Below are 17,761 nucleotides of genomic sequence, written 5' to 3'. Positions count from 1 at the left end.
CCACTGTAAACTGTGAATTAAATACATCAGTGTAAATATTTGAGGCCAAATATGTATCTGGGTGTTACAGACACATATCCTTTTTGCAAGCCAAGTCTAATCCTGCCTTCCCATGCTATGGAATTATGGGAAATAATAGTTACGTACTCAAAACTTGCACATGAATACCCCCCCACATTATATTGTCCCCTAGGGAACTGGGAAAAAACTTTCACACACAAGCTTTCCCCACTCCCCTCCGGGGGAGTGGCTACTTTTTCAGTTGTAACCACTTGGGAGCCAATGATGGCAGGATCTGCGCTGACCCATCTGTGTCCTGCCCTGTCCTGTGTCCTGACCCCCTCCCCCACCTGTCTGGATGGACGTCCTCGGCCTCACCACTGTGGATGGGCCTCCTCGCCCCTGCCTGTCTCATCCAGCGGGATGGACCCCCCATGTGTCCACCCTACTGCATCCTTGTAGACTAGAACTACATCTGCAAATGGACGTCCATCAGTCCTGGTGCATCTATAGCCTGTCCGTCCATGGGAGTGGATCTCTCCTTCACTGTGGTTCTCCCCGAGGTTTCTCCCTTTTCCCACTGGGTTTTGAGTTTTTCCTTGCCGAGAAGGAGGGTCTAAGGACGGGGGATGCCCTGGACACTACTCATTTTCTTGCTGTTCATTTGACTGTTGTTTACTCTAACTGACTCTGTAAAGCCCTTTGAGATAACCTTGTTGTGATATTGGGCTATACAAATAAAGTTGAATTGAATTGAATTGAATTGAAGCTGCCGAGATGAAAATAACCTTTTAACTTTTCAACATGGCGGAGAGCAATGAGGGATTAACCGCAAATGATAGACAATGCTTTTATTAACGTTCTGCTGCTGTTAGCTGATGATTTTGTACATTTATAGCATTCACAATGTGCAAAAAAAATTTACAAAACAAAAGAAAACAATGCTGTCGCCAATAAACACATCCAAAATTGTTTTACCAAAGTAGCAGGTCATGATGAAGTTGTGTGTCAGTCATTTTTCATTTCGCTACAACAAAAAAAGCACTCATAATTTTGAATTCACAGGTGGAAAAGATCATCTTCCCGATAACATGTGAAGGCAGCATTATTTCTTCCATTTGAAATTAGTCGCATCAGTAGGGATCAGCTCAGGATTAGGATTTGAACCGAATCTGAATATTCACCAGTGAACAGCTAAACGGGCTGCATGAGCTATAAAGACTGTATGTTTAAATAGTACAAGAATCAAACGAAATGAAAATGAAATGAAACGGGCATGTGTCATGTCGGCTCAAATGACGTGGTAAAGTTAAAGGTGAGTGTAATCTTTAGCAGCATCAATCTGATTACAAACAAATGAACTGCCCGTGCCTCACCTTCCCTTAAGGAGCCCAATAAAAAGACAAAAACAAACAGCTGTTGTTAGAGGCACTGTTTGGTTTGTCCGTTCTGGGTGTTTAAGTTGATTTGACATGACCTCGGGTCCACAACCAAACATTGTACGTGACTGTAATGTACTTAAAGCTTGTTGTCATCTGCTATAAAATAGAAAAAAAGAGGAGGAGGAAGTCCATTCTGATCTACTATGGAAACACAGTGGTGCGACATGACAGACTCTGGACTAAAAAACCTACTCCCTCTGTGCATATTATTCTGATTATACACTAGTAAATCCCCCCCATATCATATGCCATGAACTATTTATAGTGCTATTGATAAGCATAACATCTCAAAGCCACATATTCCCAAGTTTAAAATATAAAAACACATCTTCAACTTCCATTACATACTACAGGGGTTGGACAAAATAATGGAAACACCTAACATTGTGGCATCATAGAAGGTGTTTCCGTTATTTTGTCCAACCCCTGTATCTGTTAATAACCAGGTCCAAGGTCAGAGTTAAACTCTTCTGTTGTCCTTTCATAGCTATTGTATCAGTGTCAGTGTGCTGTCCAATCACACTTAAAGGATCTGAAACCTGGAAAAACATGTTGTTACTGTCTTTTCCTGATAATATTAACCCATAAAGACCCAAACATCTACCGGCATTCAAAGTCTTCCACTTATCTAAACTGTTTAATACCTGTTGATCCAGTAATCTTATCAATAAATGTAAATAATTGATATAAAATTAAAACTTAAAAAAAGAACAAGAGTAATGGACAGTGCAATACTCACCGTACCTCAGTGCAAAAGCCACAACACATGCACCTTACTGCTACCTATATAGATCCTATTCGTTGTACATATCTCTAATCTGTAGCACAGAGTTAGCTTTTGTATATTCTTTCTGTATATTTTGTTCATCTCAGGGGTCCTAGCATTACTTCAGTAGCACAGGTATTAATATTTTAGTCTGAAGCCTTTGCACAGTCCTACTTCTTCTTTAATACTCTGTGATATTTTTTATTGTGTTTTTCTTAAACAGTCCCCTTTTGCACTAAGTGTTTTGCTGCTAAATTAAACTGAGCTGCAAAACTGATTTTCATTGTTCCTGTGACAGTGACAATAAACATCTACTCTATTCTGTTCTAAAATGCAGGTTGTCATCTTTTCATGGTCATCAGATATGACCCATTTGGACGTTCAGAGGCTCCATAGTTACTGTAGAAACACCACCATCTTCTATAACATTGATTCACCAGTAGAACCCATGTACTCTGATAAATGACAGTGGATGAAGACGCTTGTTTTCTGTTCAGTTAATGATATATTTTGTTGAAAAAAGTCGAATTTTTCTTCAGTTTCCTTTGTTTTTGATATAACCCCCAACTTTAATCTGAGCTTTTATCAACATCTGCATGATCAGTAAATTAAATATAACAAAATACATGATTTTCTCTGAAACAATGCAAAATATAGAAGATAACATTACAATAAATTATGATAAATCACTTCAAAAAGGGTAAATTTAGAGGAAAAAATCATATGGGAAATGCCACAAAAGTAGCACTGGGTCTTTACGGGTTAAAGTGTTTTTATGTCCTTTTTGTTAAGCTTCCAGTCACTAATGGTGTTGGACTTGGCTGAAAAAAAAAAGGTGAAAAAAAAAAAAAAAGAATGATAAAGAACATCAAACTTTTCATTATATTACATTGTACACCAAAGCCAAGTCACCATTGTCCCTTTGTTTGACACACACAACTTAACAAATGAATGGGGAATTGTGAATTCATGCCACACTGAAGAATAACTATGACAAAAAAAAAAAAAAATAGTATATTGTATTTTCATTCATTGCCTTTTCCCAGTAGCCTGTTTTTGCACCTGGTTTGCATGTGGCCCACTGTTGTACATGTCTAAGCACCTTGTCTTGACTGGCAAGACCCACAACCTCTGGAGAAAAGTGTTTTCAATCTGTTTCCAATTACGCTGTGTATGAAGCATCTATTGTTTTCCTGAGCGGCCAGAGAGCTGCCAAGGGATTCACGAGCAGACTCTAAGCTACTGCCAGACCTCCCAGAACCCCGTTCTGTCTGGAGGCTGCACATTACCATACTATAATAGCCCCAGGGGTGGCTGGGTGAGTGACGGAGAGGGGGATCGGTTTACAGGCCCTCCAGTCCTGTCTGGGTCACTACAGGACCTAAAAAAGGACAATGTACACCCAACACCTCGCAGCCAGATTTATCACACAAGCACACGTCAGATTGATCACTGTGAAAAATGAACGGTATAAACACTGTGAGATGTGTTGAACAAACGCTCACTCTCTGGCTCAAATATGCAGCGTTAATCATAGCATTTCTATTCAATATCTCAGCCTGATGATAGAGTAATCAGTTATCAAACACCCAGCAAATACACACCTTTTCTTCATCTATTGCACCCAATGTACTCTCTACGCCGGTAAGAAAATCCATAAACATGAATAAACTATACCTACTGCCTTTCATATTGACCACATAAGAGGTAAGAAAATCCTTTTGACGATGTTGAAAAGTTGCGTTGGAAAGCTTCTCACTATGTTCAAAGAAAGATGGAAAATCCATCAGTTACACAACCCAGGATTTTACATTTAGACCACGCACAAGGTCTCTTAGTACCTGCTTCTTTTGATCCACCAACCGCCTGCTCCTTTTACTGAGAAAGACACACCTTGTGACATTCAACTTTGAAGTTGATCTTATTTCCATGCTGTCATGTTAGCTTTCACGGAAAGCCACACAATTGCATAGACATGTCTGTGCTTTTATCAGCTGCTGTTTGTTTTCTTATCAGCTCCACGGACGTACAGTGGTCTGTCTGCCGCCGCAAATCGATTGTGAGACTACTTCTAAGGAATCTTTGATGTTTAATGGTATTACAGATGCGTTTCTCTAACAAATAAGCAAACCCATCAGCCATCATCTTAAATGGCAGCTGTCATGCTAATTATCCATCAACATAAGGACACAGGCGCCTGTAGACAGCATTTCAGGAATAATGACGTCCATGTCTCTTTAATGTCTGGTATAACACCTCCTGACAGTGAATCTGGAGGGACTTTAGGGAACAAAAATGTATGCATCAGTACGTACTGAATGCATCACCAGGCACATACTGGGTCTTATTTATCCCAGATAGAGAGTGGATTCACACCACATCCACTATCTAGGTCATTAGCAAACGTCAGCTGGTGATTTATTTGACTTGTATCTAAGTAGCACCTCCTTTTTCATTGTGAATAAATCAGTAATTAATCAAAACATTTACATACAAAAAATAAGTTCAGGAAAGTAGAGCCATAATATGTTCCATGTAAACATTTATCTACACCTGATAAAGAGGACTCTTCCTTTCCCAAAGTTAAGTCACTCCAGTCTCTTAACAGTCAAGCACAGAAACACAGTGAAAAGAGGAAAATTTCCCTCTTTTCAAGGCTTCATTTGACACTCGTTAGACCTTTAAGACCCACTAAATGCACTTTAGCAATGTAAGAACTTTACACGCCTGTCCATATTTTTCATAAATCAATGGTTCTTATTTTTTAGGTTACTTTAATTTAAGCCAAATATGATTAGGTATATTATAGTTGGTCCTAAATCTTACACACTGGACCTTTAAGTTGTTACAGTGTGGCACATAAATGTGACCCTTCGCAAAATGCAGTGCTATGATGGACAAAAAGGTAATGAATACAGAGCTCAGTTATTACGGTGACTAACTGGGCTTGAATAAATGCAGTTAGATGATACAACTGTTAAACTGTGGAATAATTAAACATTTAACATTCACATAATTAGTGTGAAATGAAAACATGATTTAATGCTGCTTTAATTCTCCACTCATTATTACATTGTTTTCTGCAAATCACTTTTATTTAATTCTGTATTCTTCCAAAATGTTTCATTTCAGAATGCTTCTACACAATGGCCTGTTAATGTCATACTGAGAGACTTTACATCATCATCTTTGTCTTTATCGTTCAATCAAGACAAGTAGAGCAGAGCTGGTGATTTGATTGGTCTATTCAGCAGCTACTATGTTCATTAGATAACGGTCTGTTTCTGGTTGTTTAGGCTGATAATATTGCATGATAGTGATATGAAAGCAGTACTAAATAACATCTCACAACTGTTATGTTCATAGGCATTATAGAATTGTTTGTATATGCTGATAGTCATTTATTTAATTGTGAACACTTTGGCTTTCGATTGAAAAACAACAGTATTTCTACCCAGTAAATCCTCCAGTGTTAACCCAGACCCCGTTAGTGGAGAACCAGCATCAAAAGGAATCATTAAAGTCATTAAAGTCAGTCTCAATCATTTAGTGAGCACCCACAGAGCCAGTTGACAACTCATTTTACTTGAACTTCAAGCAGGTTTGTATGCTCCTGCTAAAATATTGCAACGTTACATTCCCAAAGAGCTGTGCAGCAAGTCAAAGCCAACTTCAGCAAGGAAGCATGAGCTACTGTAGTGGTTGCAGGTGGGCGTTAAGTGTGACATCTGTGCAGAATTGCATGTTTTCCCAAACAACGGGGTCAAGAGAAGAGGATAAGCATCGCCCGGTCGTGTTGTCATGGAGACCATCTGAGAACGCAGTTTATATCTCGGGCTTACTTCAAGCAAATAGAGGGGAATGAAGATTTTCGCTCTTCATTCCAATCATAACTTGTATTTTCTTTCCTGGCTCAATACTTAAGCTTTCATCTGCTGCTTTCAGACCACTGTGATGGCTTTTTTCCTCGACAATGCAGTAATGACTACCGCCATGTGCCCATGTGGATGAGAGCACATCTGCGCGTAAACGAAAACCCTTGAGCAAAAACAACCCGAAATGAGATGCTATTCAATCACTGGACTGGAATCACTGGATTTATTTTGCTATTTTTGGCTCGAATCAGCCGCAAATGCAAAAAATGAAGGGTTTCAATCTAAAACAATATACATCCACTTTGAACCAATCTGACATTTAGTTTGTAAATAATATAATGATAGTGGTGATATCTCATTTTGGACTGAAACTCTTAGAAAATACAATTATTGTGAGTACAAAAAGCAATTGCACAGGATTACAATATAGTAGAAAGAAGGTTGCATTAATGGCATGACTGAGAGAGTACCTTGTCAACCAGTGAATCTCAAGAGGCACATATTGGAGTTGAAAAGAGCCACCGGCTACATTTACATGCACACAATATTCTGCTGAATGATCAAGTGTGTTCGACATTGTGACTTTGATCCCATGCCGTGTTACATGGCTAGAAAAAAAAAACCCATATATATTCACATTAAACAGTATAAAACGACTATGAGACTGTCTTTGAACAACCAGTGTGTACAATTATATTTGTGATAGATTTTCCCATCTTTATCCTTGCAGAGAAGTGTGTAAAATACCATATCACAGAGACTGAACACACGCTGGGTTAAGACACAGGGAAACAAAACAAAAACAGGTAGACACCATAGAAATGCTGACTCTAGACCATCAATAATATTTTATGTCTTTCCCTTTGAACTCTTGTACCAGCAGATCTGAAACAAGCTACATTTTCTTGTCTTCGTTCCCTGCACTGAAGTGTTGATGCAAAACAACAACATACAACAAGGCAGGTAACAAATAACTCTTTGGGTGAAAAATCCCCCCAAAAATATCGGCCAGCCAAAGAGACTGTTTTAAAGTATAGAGGATCTCCAACTGATGGCAGAGATCATCAGTGAGAAGCAGCAGGGGTTCCTTCCTGTTGTGGGTGGGGGCTGGTGTTTTGCCTGCACAGCTCAACAAGACCAGCCAGATAATACGCAGGCGCTTTGGTGCAAACAACGCAGAAAATCTCTCCAGATATAACAGTCTAAACGCATTCGACTTCATGTCTTTTATCTTTCATGTGTGTAGAAAAAGGAGCAGAAAATAGTCATGATTTCCAAACCCTCATGTGGTTTAAGTGAAGTTTCGAGAAACAGAGGAATGTGCTGGCAAGTGACAGAGAGCACCCGCATTCCCGTAAAGCCGAGGGGCGTGTGAAATAGTCGGTCAGAAGCCGCCTCAGTCGCCCACGTCGCTGTCTTGGTCGCCTATGAGCCACAGGAAGTGGAAGCTGAGCGCCAGCAGGGCAGTGCCCAACAGGTCACCCAATGCTGTCAGGTAGGGGATGGAGAAACTGTCTGGGTCTTTGCCGCTGCGCCACATGGAGTGAACCATCCAATCAGCTATGCACAACAACAACAACACCTGAAAGAGAAGAGAGAAAGAGAGAAAGAAAGAGAGAGAGAGAGAGAGATGAGCGATTCTGATCAAAGAATGGAAAGAAAACAAAGGAAAAACTGTTTTCAAAGTGGTTGTAAACAAACTGCAGGAGCAAGGCGAGGGAGTAATGGACAGAGCAGCAGACTGAGTACGACGAGGCTATTCATAATTCAACTTTCCACGCATGGAGGGAACGGTGCCGAGAGAAAAAGAGAAGTCTATTAAAAGATAAGGACAAGTCTATAATTTAAGGGGAAATGAGCTGTCCAGAGTTGGCAGAGCAAATATTATAAAAACAAAAAAAGTGGTGCATTCACTCAAATACAGTGACGTGCTAAGTATACAAGGAGGCATGATGGTATCAAGAGGCAGCGGGAAGAGTTGATATGATTATTTATCATTTTTTGCATATATATTAAAAGTATGAGTTTTGTTGACAGCCACACTTGGCTTTTAAATGGCATTGTTTGAGTTTAATAGAATTTGTAATCCCACTAAACAATGTGGCGTCCTGCATTCTTATCCTATAATGTTCTGTCACGACACAAAGAACGCGTCTCCCAAGCTTTCCAACCTGACAGAGGGTGTTCTAGCTTCGTCTTTTATTGGTGATGACAGGGTGGCACAGTCGGACATCCTCTCAGTTGTAGCAATTGTTGCTTTCCATCCGTCGTCTGAGCAGAAACTGCCATCTGCAATCCATCATTTACAGTACATAATTTCCCACCGAGGGTAAAAGCCTGTTTTTTTTGGGTTTTTTTTTTCTCAGACTGAAACAGAAAGACAGGCGGGGGGGGGCTGAGTGTAAACTTTCAGCCTGTCAGTTTTTCAAGCACCCAGATTTATCCAGTTTCAAATTTTGGTAAAATCAATGACAAATGAAACAGATGAGACAAATATAACAGAGTGTCGATCCATCATGCAGCCCAGTCTGTTCTTTCTTGTATTCACTTCCTTAATCATGTCTGAGTGGCGATAGCTCGGGAACATCTACAAGATAAAAGCCGTTTGATCTTCTGAGATGCTACGCCTGTCCGCATCCTCCTTTGTGTCCATTTCTTCAATCACAGATCCCCTTCCACAGGTAGCTCGAGAAAATCTGAGGATAAATATCATGTCTGAATGGTTTTTAGTTTGTTGTGGGTGTTGGTAGAAGTGTGAGTTGATTGCCAATCCTGTGGCTTTGTCACAAACAACTTGGAAAGAGGAGTTGGAAAAAGGCTCGAGCTAAAATAATCTAAAGCCACATGTTCCAACGTGGGCAAGTGAGTGACACTCTGGAAAGATTTTTTTTTTTTTTTTTCGTGTCGCAGCTTCAGATAGAACAAGAGTCTCTCTGTATAAATCATTTTCACACAGTAACTGTTTGTGTTGCAGTTTTGCACAAAATAGAAGTCCGAAAACAGAAAATTGATGTTATGTAATTAAAGTTTGCTCTTGTTATCTTGCAGTATTTATATGAAGAAATCACAGAAGTGGCTTTCCAAGAACTGACAACGCTTCCATTTCTTTTTTATCAACCTAGACTACTAGTGCTTTTCTTGTCTCGCTGTAAATGTTATTTCTATGCCGTTAAATATTGACAAGATGTGTCTCTTCATGTTTTCTAAGCTGCACAACATATGATCATTATGAGCTTCACTTAAAGCTGCAGTAGTTTTTCAGTGTCACTTATTACTTGGTTCCCTCAGAGGACATGAGACTTTATTTACTCCCTTGCCTGTTTTTTTCAGGCTGTTGAAACTCAACCATATGATGCCCTGATTTTGTCTAATTACAGATGAGTGGGTTAAATACATGACTGACAGCTGTAATTACCAATCGCTGATCGGATACTGTCAGACGGGACCAGGATGCGACTCTATTGCTGGTTTCATTTTCCCATAATGGCATGGAATTAAATCACATAAATCTGTTTGTATTTGATATTTGGACAAAGCGGAGAGAGCTCCAGAAGGAAGCTGTTTTCACATTCCGGTATCCAACTAACCTGTACATATTTTAATTGTTTGACTTGTCTTTTGTCTTTTTTTCTTGTTTTCTAGTTTGCAAATATAAATGACAAGACAGCGGTTTTGTTATACCTTTGTAATTTTGTGACGGAGCAGAAAAAATAACATATTTAGAGTCCTCGTTTCAACCAATCAGCCTAAAACCCAAAAATTGCACCACATTTTACCTATCAAATTGCCACAGATGAGAATAGTAAATTGTGCTGAGAAAGAGAATAAGTTTTCTTTCTGTGATTTGTGCCTCTGGATAGTACGAGACAGTTATATATAGAGGACAACAGGTGCTTTGATAAACCTGTTTAGAACGAAACACAATGAGCTGAACTGAGCTAAAGTGAGTCCTCTTGTTTGTTGCTCTTAGAATGAATGACGCATTTGCACCAGTGGTTTGTGCATGAAGGTCACATATACTCACTCTGTAATGCATCGATGAAACATTCAGAGGATTGAATTAATCACACAAAAAGTACTAATACAATACCTGAATGTGGGTCTAGTATATTCAAGTCATTCCTATACGTCCTTTTATTCAAGTCATGCACTACAATAAGCCAATATACGATATTGGATCAACGATGTGAAACGGCTTGTAATGGTCTGCAAATCAAGTATTGCAGAGAGCAGTTATTTTCAAGAGTACAGCTAAACCCAATTATGTTTTCCCAGATGATACATATCTACGCCTCTGAAGAAGCCGGTAGAGTGGCATTAATACAGATGCAGTGTGTGTACTTATAGGTTTATTTGAATGTGGAATGGAGGTTTAGACTTAAGACGAATACAAAGGCTCAGGAGTTTTAAGGGAGGAAATCTTATGTCTCACAACCTGTGGGACGAAGCTTGAGTGAGGGAGGAAAAAGGATATGAGACCTTTTTCGTCTATAATCTTCAAGTCCTACTCTCTCACCTGGGAGATCACTGCAGAGAAGTGAGGATTTGTACTGGCTGGCATTTACACTCCGGATCGAGGATGATTTGTCAGGGCTATTCTCAATCTCTGTGAGTCTCTCTATCCATTTCTGTCTCAGAGTGAAACTGGCCAAATGAGGCAGTATGGCCTGTTTTCCTATGACACCATGACATTAGTAGAACTCCTGGAGCCTGCACATGTGATTGCTGGGTAATTATCTGCCAAAACAGGCTTGAGGTGCATTACCGGATTACTTCAGCACCTTCCACGGGGCAATTACACCTTAGTGGACGTCATTTCGGCTCACCTCACACTGCACTGCACTGGAATATCCTGTCCTGAAATCTGAGTTTCCCTTCTAGTGTTGGCTTTTCCTGAAGCGTCCTTCTGCTTCTCCATCTACAGAATGTACATTGAACTCAAAGGGTTTCATCCAATGTACCATCTGTCGTCACTCTCAGACCATCTAAAGATTCATCTTGGCAAGCAGCGTGGCTCTCACTTCACACGGTTTATGCTAGAAAAACAGGAACTTGCCACATTTCAGTCAGAAAAAAAAAAACCTAATTTTTTTTTTTACACTTGGAACCAGTGTATCTGATGTAAGGGGGTTTAAACAAATAAGAGATTTTCATTTGTCTCCTCAAAAGAAGATGATACAGAAAGAAAAAATGAGTAGATAATAAGGTCAAAGGACATGTTCTAGTCAAGCCAAGTAACAACAAGTGGAAAAGTAACCAGAGCTTACCAATACCCTCGCCACACAACACTTTGCCTCTATATACTATATTACCACCCCCCTATAGGGCAGGAGTAATGACCAGTTGGCCAATTTTTTGGGGGAAAAATTTAAAAATAGAAGTTTGCCCATCCCATTAAACTTGGCACTGCACCTCTACTAAAGATAAAGAAAATATGTGTTGAATTTGAAAAGAATTGTGTGATTCGTCCTCGAGGAATCGGTTGGACCAAAACCTCTAACAGATGGACGGAATTCCTGAATTTACACCCCCGCAAAATAGGGGGGTGGGGGTGTAAACGTCAATCTTATTCCGATGTGAGCATATGCAAACCACAATAAACTGATTTGAGACGACATTCATGACAAGCTCATGCAGTCAAATTCACTTTGTGAGCGTGTATTAAAATATAATACTGGTAAGAGTGCAGTAATTGTGTTATTGTGTCACTGTGTATCATTGTGATTGTGTTAATGTATTTAACACAATTCGAGTTTGCTTTCCATCTGGGCTTTTTATTATATTGTTGTTGGATTACATTTATTGTATTGTATAGTATTATGTTCTAATAAGTTGTTGCTTCCTTTATTTGTTTTTATCTCTTTATTGTTATTTTTTTTATTTGATATTTCAGTCCTGTACAGCACTTTGAGCAGTGACAGATGCACTATATAATTTCAATATAAATCTGACATTGATATTGAAAACAACAGCGCTTCTAGCTTTTTTACACTGTGTCACTTTCTTTTACTCTAGAAGTTGTTTCTTAATGGTTCTCATCCCATCTCTTCATATTCTGACACTTTGGTCAAAGGCTCGGTGGTATTAGTTTTCCTCACCATGGGAGAACAGAGTGACTCACTATTCCCTCTAGTGAATCACATTTTCTTTTGTATTGTCCTCTATATGATGAACTGAGAGCCTCTTTGTTTGATGATATTTTTATCCGAAATCCTGATCTGTTCTGGAGCACTGATGATGACAAGATGAAATGGTTGTTTAGTTGAAATGTGTTTAAATTAGCATTATTTGTTTGTAAAGCCTGGAAAAAGCAGCAGTTATGTTTGTTTAAATAGGTCAGTATTTTGTTTTGTTTATATACTGTGCCTATTGTATGGTATTTGATCTTTGGTTTGTATTTATGGTGTCTTATAAGACCATGGAAGGGCTGGGCATGTCTGTATGCAAGACACAATAATAAAAACATTCATTCATTCATTCATTCATTCAGTGGTTACATAAATCAGCAGGACAGTCAGTATGAACATATTCCCTTAATTCCCTACATTCAACTACATCAGCATCTTTGGAATAACTTCAGAGCTCCTTATTCTAAGCACTAATGATAATTTTCAGTCATAATTGAACATTTTAAAGCAGAAATAGAACCTTACATTTTGTTAGCAGTCATATTTCTAATATTTTTATCATTTGGCGTTTTTCTACATCATCCAGTAGATTATATACCTACTTAATAACAAATGCAGCATATAGAGAAGGATGTTATAGACAGTCTGACTGAACATATCCCCACTTCACTTGTGATTCTCATCTTTACTGCAATCCTATTTTTAACACAGACCCAACACACATTCTGATCCAACAGAAAAACTGACTTAATTTAAACGTGAGTGAATCAGAGGGGCATGTGATATTTTCAGAATTTATAAAATAGAATGTCAGTGTCGAAACTTGGAAAGCTGTGATGTGTTTTTGTTTTTTTGGAGTCTTGCTTTCTGCATAAGATGATCGGTTTGAATGACAGATAAGACATCGATCAGCTTTCTCTGATTCAGATAAGCAGAATGCCTTATCTGTCAGGAAACACTGGTAATCTGATCTCATAACCAACCGCAACTGGAATAATGAGACTTGAGCCTCAGAGAAGGAGATGTTCACCTTCTTTAAGAGTCTTTTACACAGTTACTGAACATAAAGGCTGAGTATTATTAAATGTCACAGGATGTAGATTCCAGTGAATCACTACACTCATGCTCATTCATCATTAAAAAAGTATTTAACTGTCAAATCTTCTTTACTTTTCTTATTCACCCCCACAACTTATATCATTCTGCTGCCTTTTTATTAGTTTGCATGACCTTGTCTTATTAATATTTTCAGATTATCTCTACTTTTGTTGGGCTTGCCCTGGGATTAGAGTATGACCATAAGCCTCTGAGTACCAAAACATTCAGAAGCACCCATCGGTTTAAGTGTATTCTTTCTTTTCTGCTCAGCAACTGTACTGAAAAAGCTCATTGAGATATCACAATGAGTCAAGCTCTTCTGCAGAAATGTTTCAATTTCTCTCCTAATTTTCTATGGCTTCCATATTAAGTAGAACATTAGGAAACTGTGCCAGGCAATTTCAGCTTATCACTGCTATTAAAAGGAACAGACTGTTATAGTACTTCTTAACTTGAACTAAAATGACATTATCAAAATTCCTCCATGTTACTATCAGCTTTGCTAAATTGGGACTTGTTGAGCACAGCGAAGAGGGGAAAAATGTAAAATGAGGAAGGGAAACAGTGAGTATACAGGAATCTCTGGGGGATATTTGGTGAGGAAACAGGAAATGAAACACTTCTACTCGGATAAAGTAACTACGTTTCAATTTTAGATGTGTCATAATGTGACATTTTTGTTCATTAATTCCATTTCAAATAATGATGTTAATGATTTGTTTTTTGCTGCTCATTCTATGCCATTATTATGTTACCAGCATTTCAAGTAAAACAAAAGCATCATCTGAGGAAGATGACCTACTTATGGGCATGGATCATATAACACATATGGTGCTAGTAAATATAAATTACATTCAGGAGTCATAGTAACGTCACAATATTACTTGTTCCATCAACATCTTGCAAAAGATACACTGACAGCTCTGTTTTACTAAAAATTGGACTGCACTCAGAAGAGATGCTGACCCAGGCTTGATACTCATTTAGAATATCAAACTTAAAGGTGCGGGATACTTTCGTGACCAATTTTTCATCAAATCTGTAAAACCTCAGTCATAGCCTAAGTATCATGAATCTGTAAGTCTTTCTGTGATTACTCACCTGACTCTCTTGCATTACAGTGAACAATTTCAAAGTGCCATCCAGCATAAACAAACCATGTGTTTACAAACCGAGCCGGGAGGTCACTCGGGCATCTTTGGAATTTTGTCGCGTCGTGCATTGTGGGAAGTGAAGGCTCGCACAGCCACCTTACAGCAGCAGCTGGAACAGACATGACGTTGAAACAGAAGGAGCTCCCTTCCCTCTATGCATATTCCTCCAGCCATTTCCGCATTTCAGCCGTTTTCGCGTCGTCTTTGTTTCATCCATATAATACCATATGGTTGTGCTGCCGCTGCCAGGTGGCTGCGCGAACCTCCCTTTCCCACAATGCACGTCACGACAAAATTCCAAAGATGCCCGAGTGACCTCCTGGCTCGGTTTGTAAACAAATGGTTTGTTTATGCTGGATGGCATTTTGAAATTGTCCACCATAATGCAAGAGATTCAGGTGAGTAATCACAGAAAGACTTACAGATTCCTGATACTTAGGCTATGACTGAGGTTTTACAGATTTGATGAAAAATTGGTCACAAAAGTATCCCGCACCTTTAATTTCCCTTTATATGAGTTTTGTTTTTTTGTTTATTTAATTACATATGATTCGATTTTCTAAAATGATACACAATAAATATTTACGTCCATATAAACAGAGACACAGTAAAGTTTAAATTACATGAGCAAACGTGAATCACTTCGGGGGGAATACCCTGCCAGAATACTAGACTGTATAGACTCTAGGTTTAAGATAGTTTGATCTTGTAAGCTTGAACGTTGATATTCTGACCCCTGGAGGGAAGACCAGAGCAGGGCATGGTCAACATTACTGCTGCTTTTGACCATTTTAGCTCTATTTAAGAGTTCTGGTTCAATCATTATCACAAACGCATACAAAGATAGATAATAGTCAAAAAAGCAAAATAACACAGTGGAAAGTGATGGCAAAATAGAGATGAAATGTAAGTGTCATCCAGCTGTTTTTATGAAGGTTTGTGTAAAACAACAGTTGTCAACACAAATAACTACTACTGAGGCAACTATTCTAATAAATGCAACAGGTATGTAAATGGTGCGATACAGCTAAGTGTTTGCATTGCCCACCACATTCAAGTAAAACAAATTCATAACAATAGACATCAAAAATCTGAAAAAAAGAATGTTCCCCATGAAATCAGGGATTCTAAATGACTATTAAAAAAAACATACCAAGCTCCCATTTTACACACTCAAACTGTCGAGCTGATGGCTTCATTTACTGTCAGGAGAGATGATGAGAGCTGCAGAATTTTTATCACCATCATTATCGCCTGGCTTGAAATGTAGGTGGAGAGGCTCAATGAAGGTGCATCCACAACACAAATATAGCCGTCTCCTCAAACACCCACGTGTTTGTTTTCAGAGAGACAAAGGCATCAGGAGCATTTCTTACCTCTTCAGTAAAACAGACATGAAGTCTGTACATCCCCTTCAGGGTGAGCACTAGACAGTCTGCCATTCACCTAAACCTCACAGGTAAAAGCTGACTTTGATGAGTTTTAGAACAGCAGTTCCCACCTGGTCTTGCCTCAGGGTGTGAAATTTCCCTTAGACATCAGGTCATGGTCCACATTTGAACCAGCTTAACCCCAAAGTCAGTTTATATATTTTTATCTATCCACTGTGGCTGTCAGTGAATTAAAAGCCAGGATGTACTTTCTGTGAGCAGGATATCAAGTCACAAAATCAAAACCAAAGTAACTGAAGAACAGCGTGGGCTTCAAACTTATGAGACATTACTGCAAGATTAGCAAATGTGTACCTATTAAAGCCTATAACAACTAATTCAAATCTACCGCAAAAGCTATTTTAAAAGAAAAACATAGAAATAAGAACTACCGAGTAATAAAAGATTAACTTGTGATTAAGTTAAACCATGTTTCATATTCTACCTAATCACTGCTCACTCGTTAAGATGCAAAGCAAGGCCACCCTGGGAGTGCTAAGAGGTCACTAATATTATAAAGTTGTTAGAATTTGTCCCTGGGGATGAATAAAGTTTATCTGTATCTGCTGTAGTGCTACACCTAAATAGTGCATGTTAAATTAAAGTGCTGTTCTGCTAATGTGCTACTTTACAGGTAAGGTTTTGTTTCAGAGGTTAGTCCATAGTGCCTGCAATAAGGTGGCACATCATTCAACTATAAATAAACCAGGCATGTACATGAGAGCTGCAAAAGGCCATGTGAGATTTAAGGTGCAAGCAAGAGCAATTGCACATAGTGAAATAATCAGTGTATAAAAAGACATTTGACAGACAGTCAAATAGAATATGTAGTAGGCTAACAGGGTTTACTCTTACTAAATCCTCAGGTTTATGTAACATAACCATGGATTCTGTTGTATATTTGATACTTACAGCCATTTCTTCGATTAAAGGCATTCTAATGTATTCATATTGTAGAAGCCCTGAAATAAGGCATCCTAAAAATGAAGAAAAGACCCACCTTGTGTTGAACACTGCATAATATGAGCAGCATTCATCCTAATAATTACTTTCTGCTTTTCTGCCTGGGTCTGGAGATATACTCTGATGACAAAGCGAATGAAGCACCCGTTCTATGAGTAATATCTGCAAGTATGCTTCAATAAACAATTATTCCATAATGACCCTGGTGCTATAAAACAGAACACAAACCATCAGTCAAAGCAGAAGATTTGTCAAAAAAACAACAAAAAGTTCATGAATTATTCTCATATGCAGCAGCTCATATGGTCTGACTGTTAGACTTTCACGACAGGAGGGAAATCTGCAGTGTGTGATAACACTGTTCTGTACTGCTATGATTATCTGACTTGGAATAACCAACCTTGTAAACATCATCAGATTGAAACCAATTAATCTGAGGGGAAGTGACAGTTAGCTAGGGTTTCCTTTGATCAGTTAAATGTCCGTGTGCAGCGTGCAAATGCATAGTAAATAAAAGTTTCATATTCATCATGATTCAGGCAGTGTTTTGCAGTGTTGTTATCATCTATATTCATATCATATGGGTGATATCAGTCAGTTGTTTTGATTTGTGAGCCCTGTCAAACACTAAAAATCAGCAGTAGTGTCTAAAGTTGTCCAATCGATGAATTGATCAGTGTTGTGTCCTATGAGACTGTAAATATTCCACTGTAAAGGAAGCACACTGTTTCCACCCTCATAACTTCAAAATAACCCCATGGGCCCAGTCTGCCATTTGATGTTCCATTGGGGACTGAAGGACCCTTAAAGCAGCTCTACTGGCCACAGATTTAATTGATTTGGAAGGTCTCCAACTCCTCAGTGGCCAGGATTACAGCCTAATGTTCCACGTCTGTATTAAAGAT

General features: G+C 38.7%; 1 protein-coding gene across 1 annotated transcript in view; it reads right to left on the bottom strand.

The window, feature by feature from the left end:
* Nucleotides 1–5,281: 5,281 nt before the first annotated feature.
* The window catches only part of slc41a2b (solute carrier family 41 member 2b), a 34,130-nt gene continuing 21,650 nt past the window's right edge, over nt 5,282–17,761 (bottom strand). Inside the window, exon 11 of the mRNA XM_030149855.1 lies at nt 5,282–7,665. Coding sequence (XP_030005715.1) covers nt 7,480–7,665 — 186 coding nt within the window. The 3' untranslated portion in view covers nt 5,282–7,479. The remainder of the gene's footprint in view (nt 7,666–17,761) is intronic.

Source organism: Sphaeramia orbicularis, chromosome 12 (genome assembly GCF_902148855.1).
Source record: "Sphaeramia orbicularis chromosome 12, fSphaOr1.1, whole genome shotgun sequence".
Taxonomy (NCBI): Eukaryota; Metazoa; Chordata; class Actinopteri; order Kurtiformes; family Apogonidae; genus Sphaeramia; species Sphaeramia orbicularis.
The sequence above is the reverse complement of the archived record's forward strand: the minus strand, read 5'-3'. Positions and strand labels throughout refer to the sequence as shown.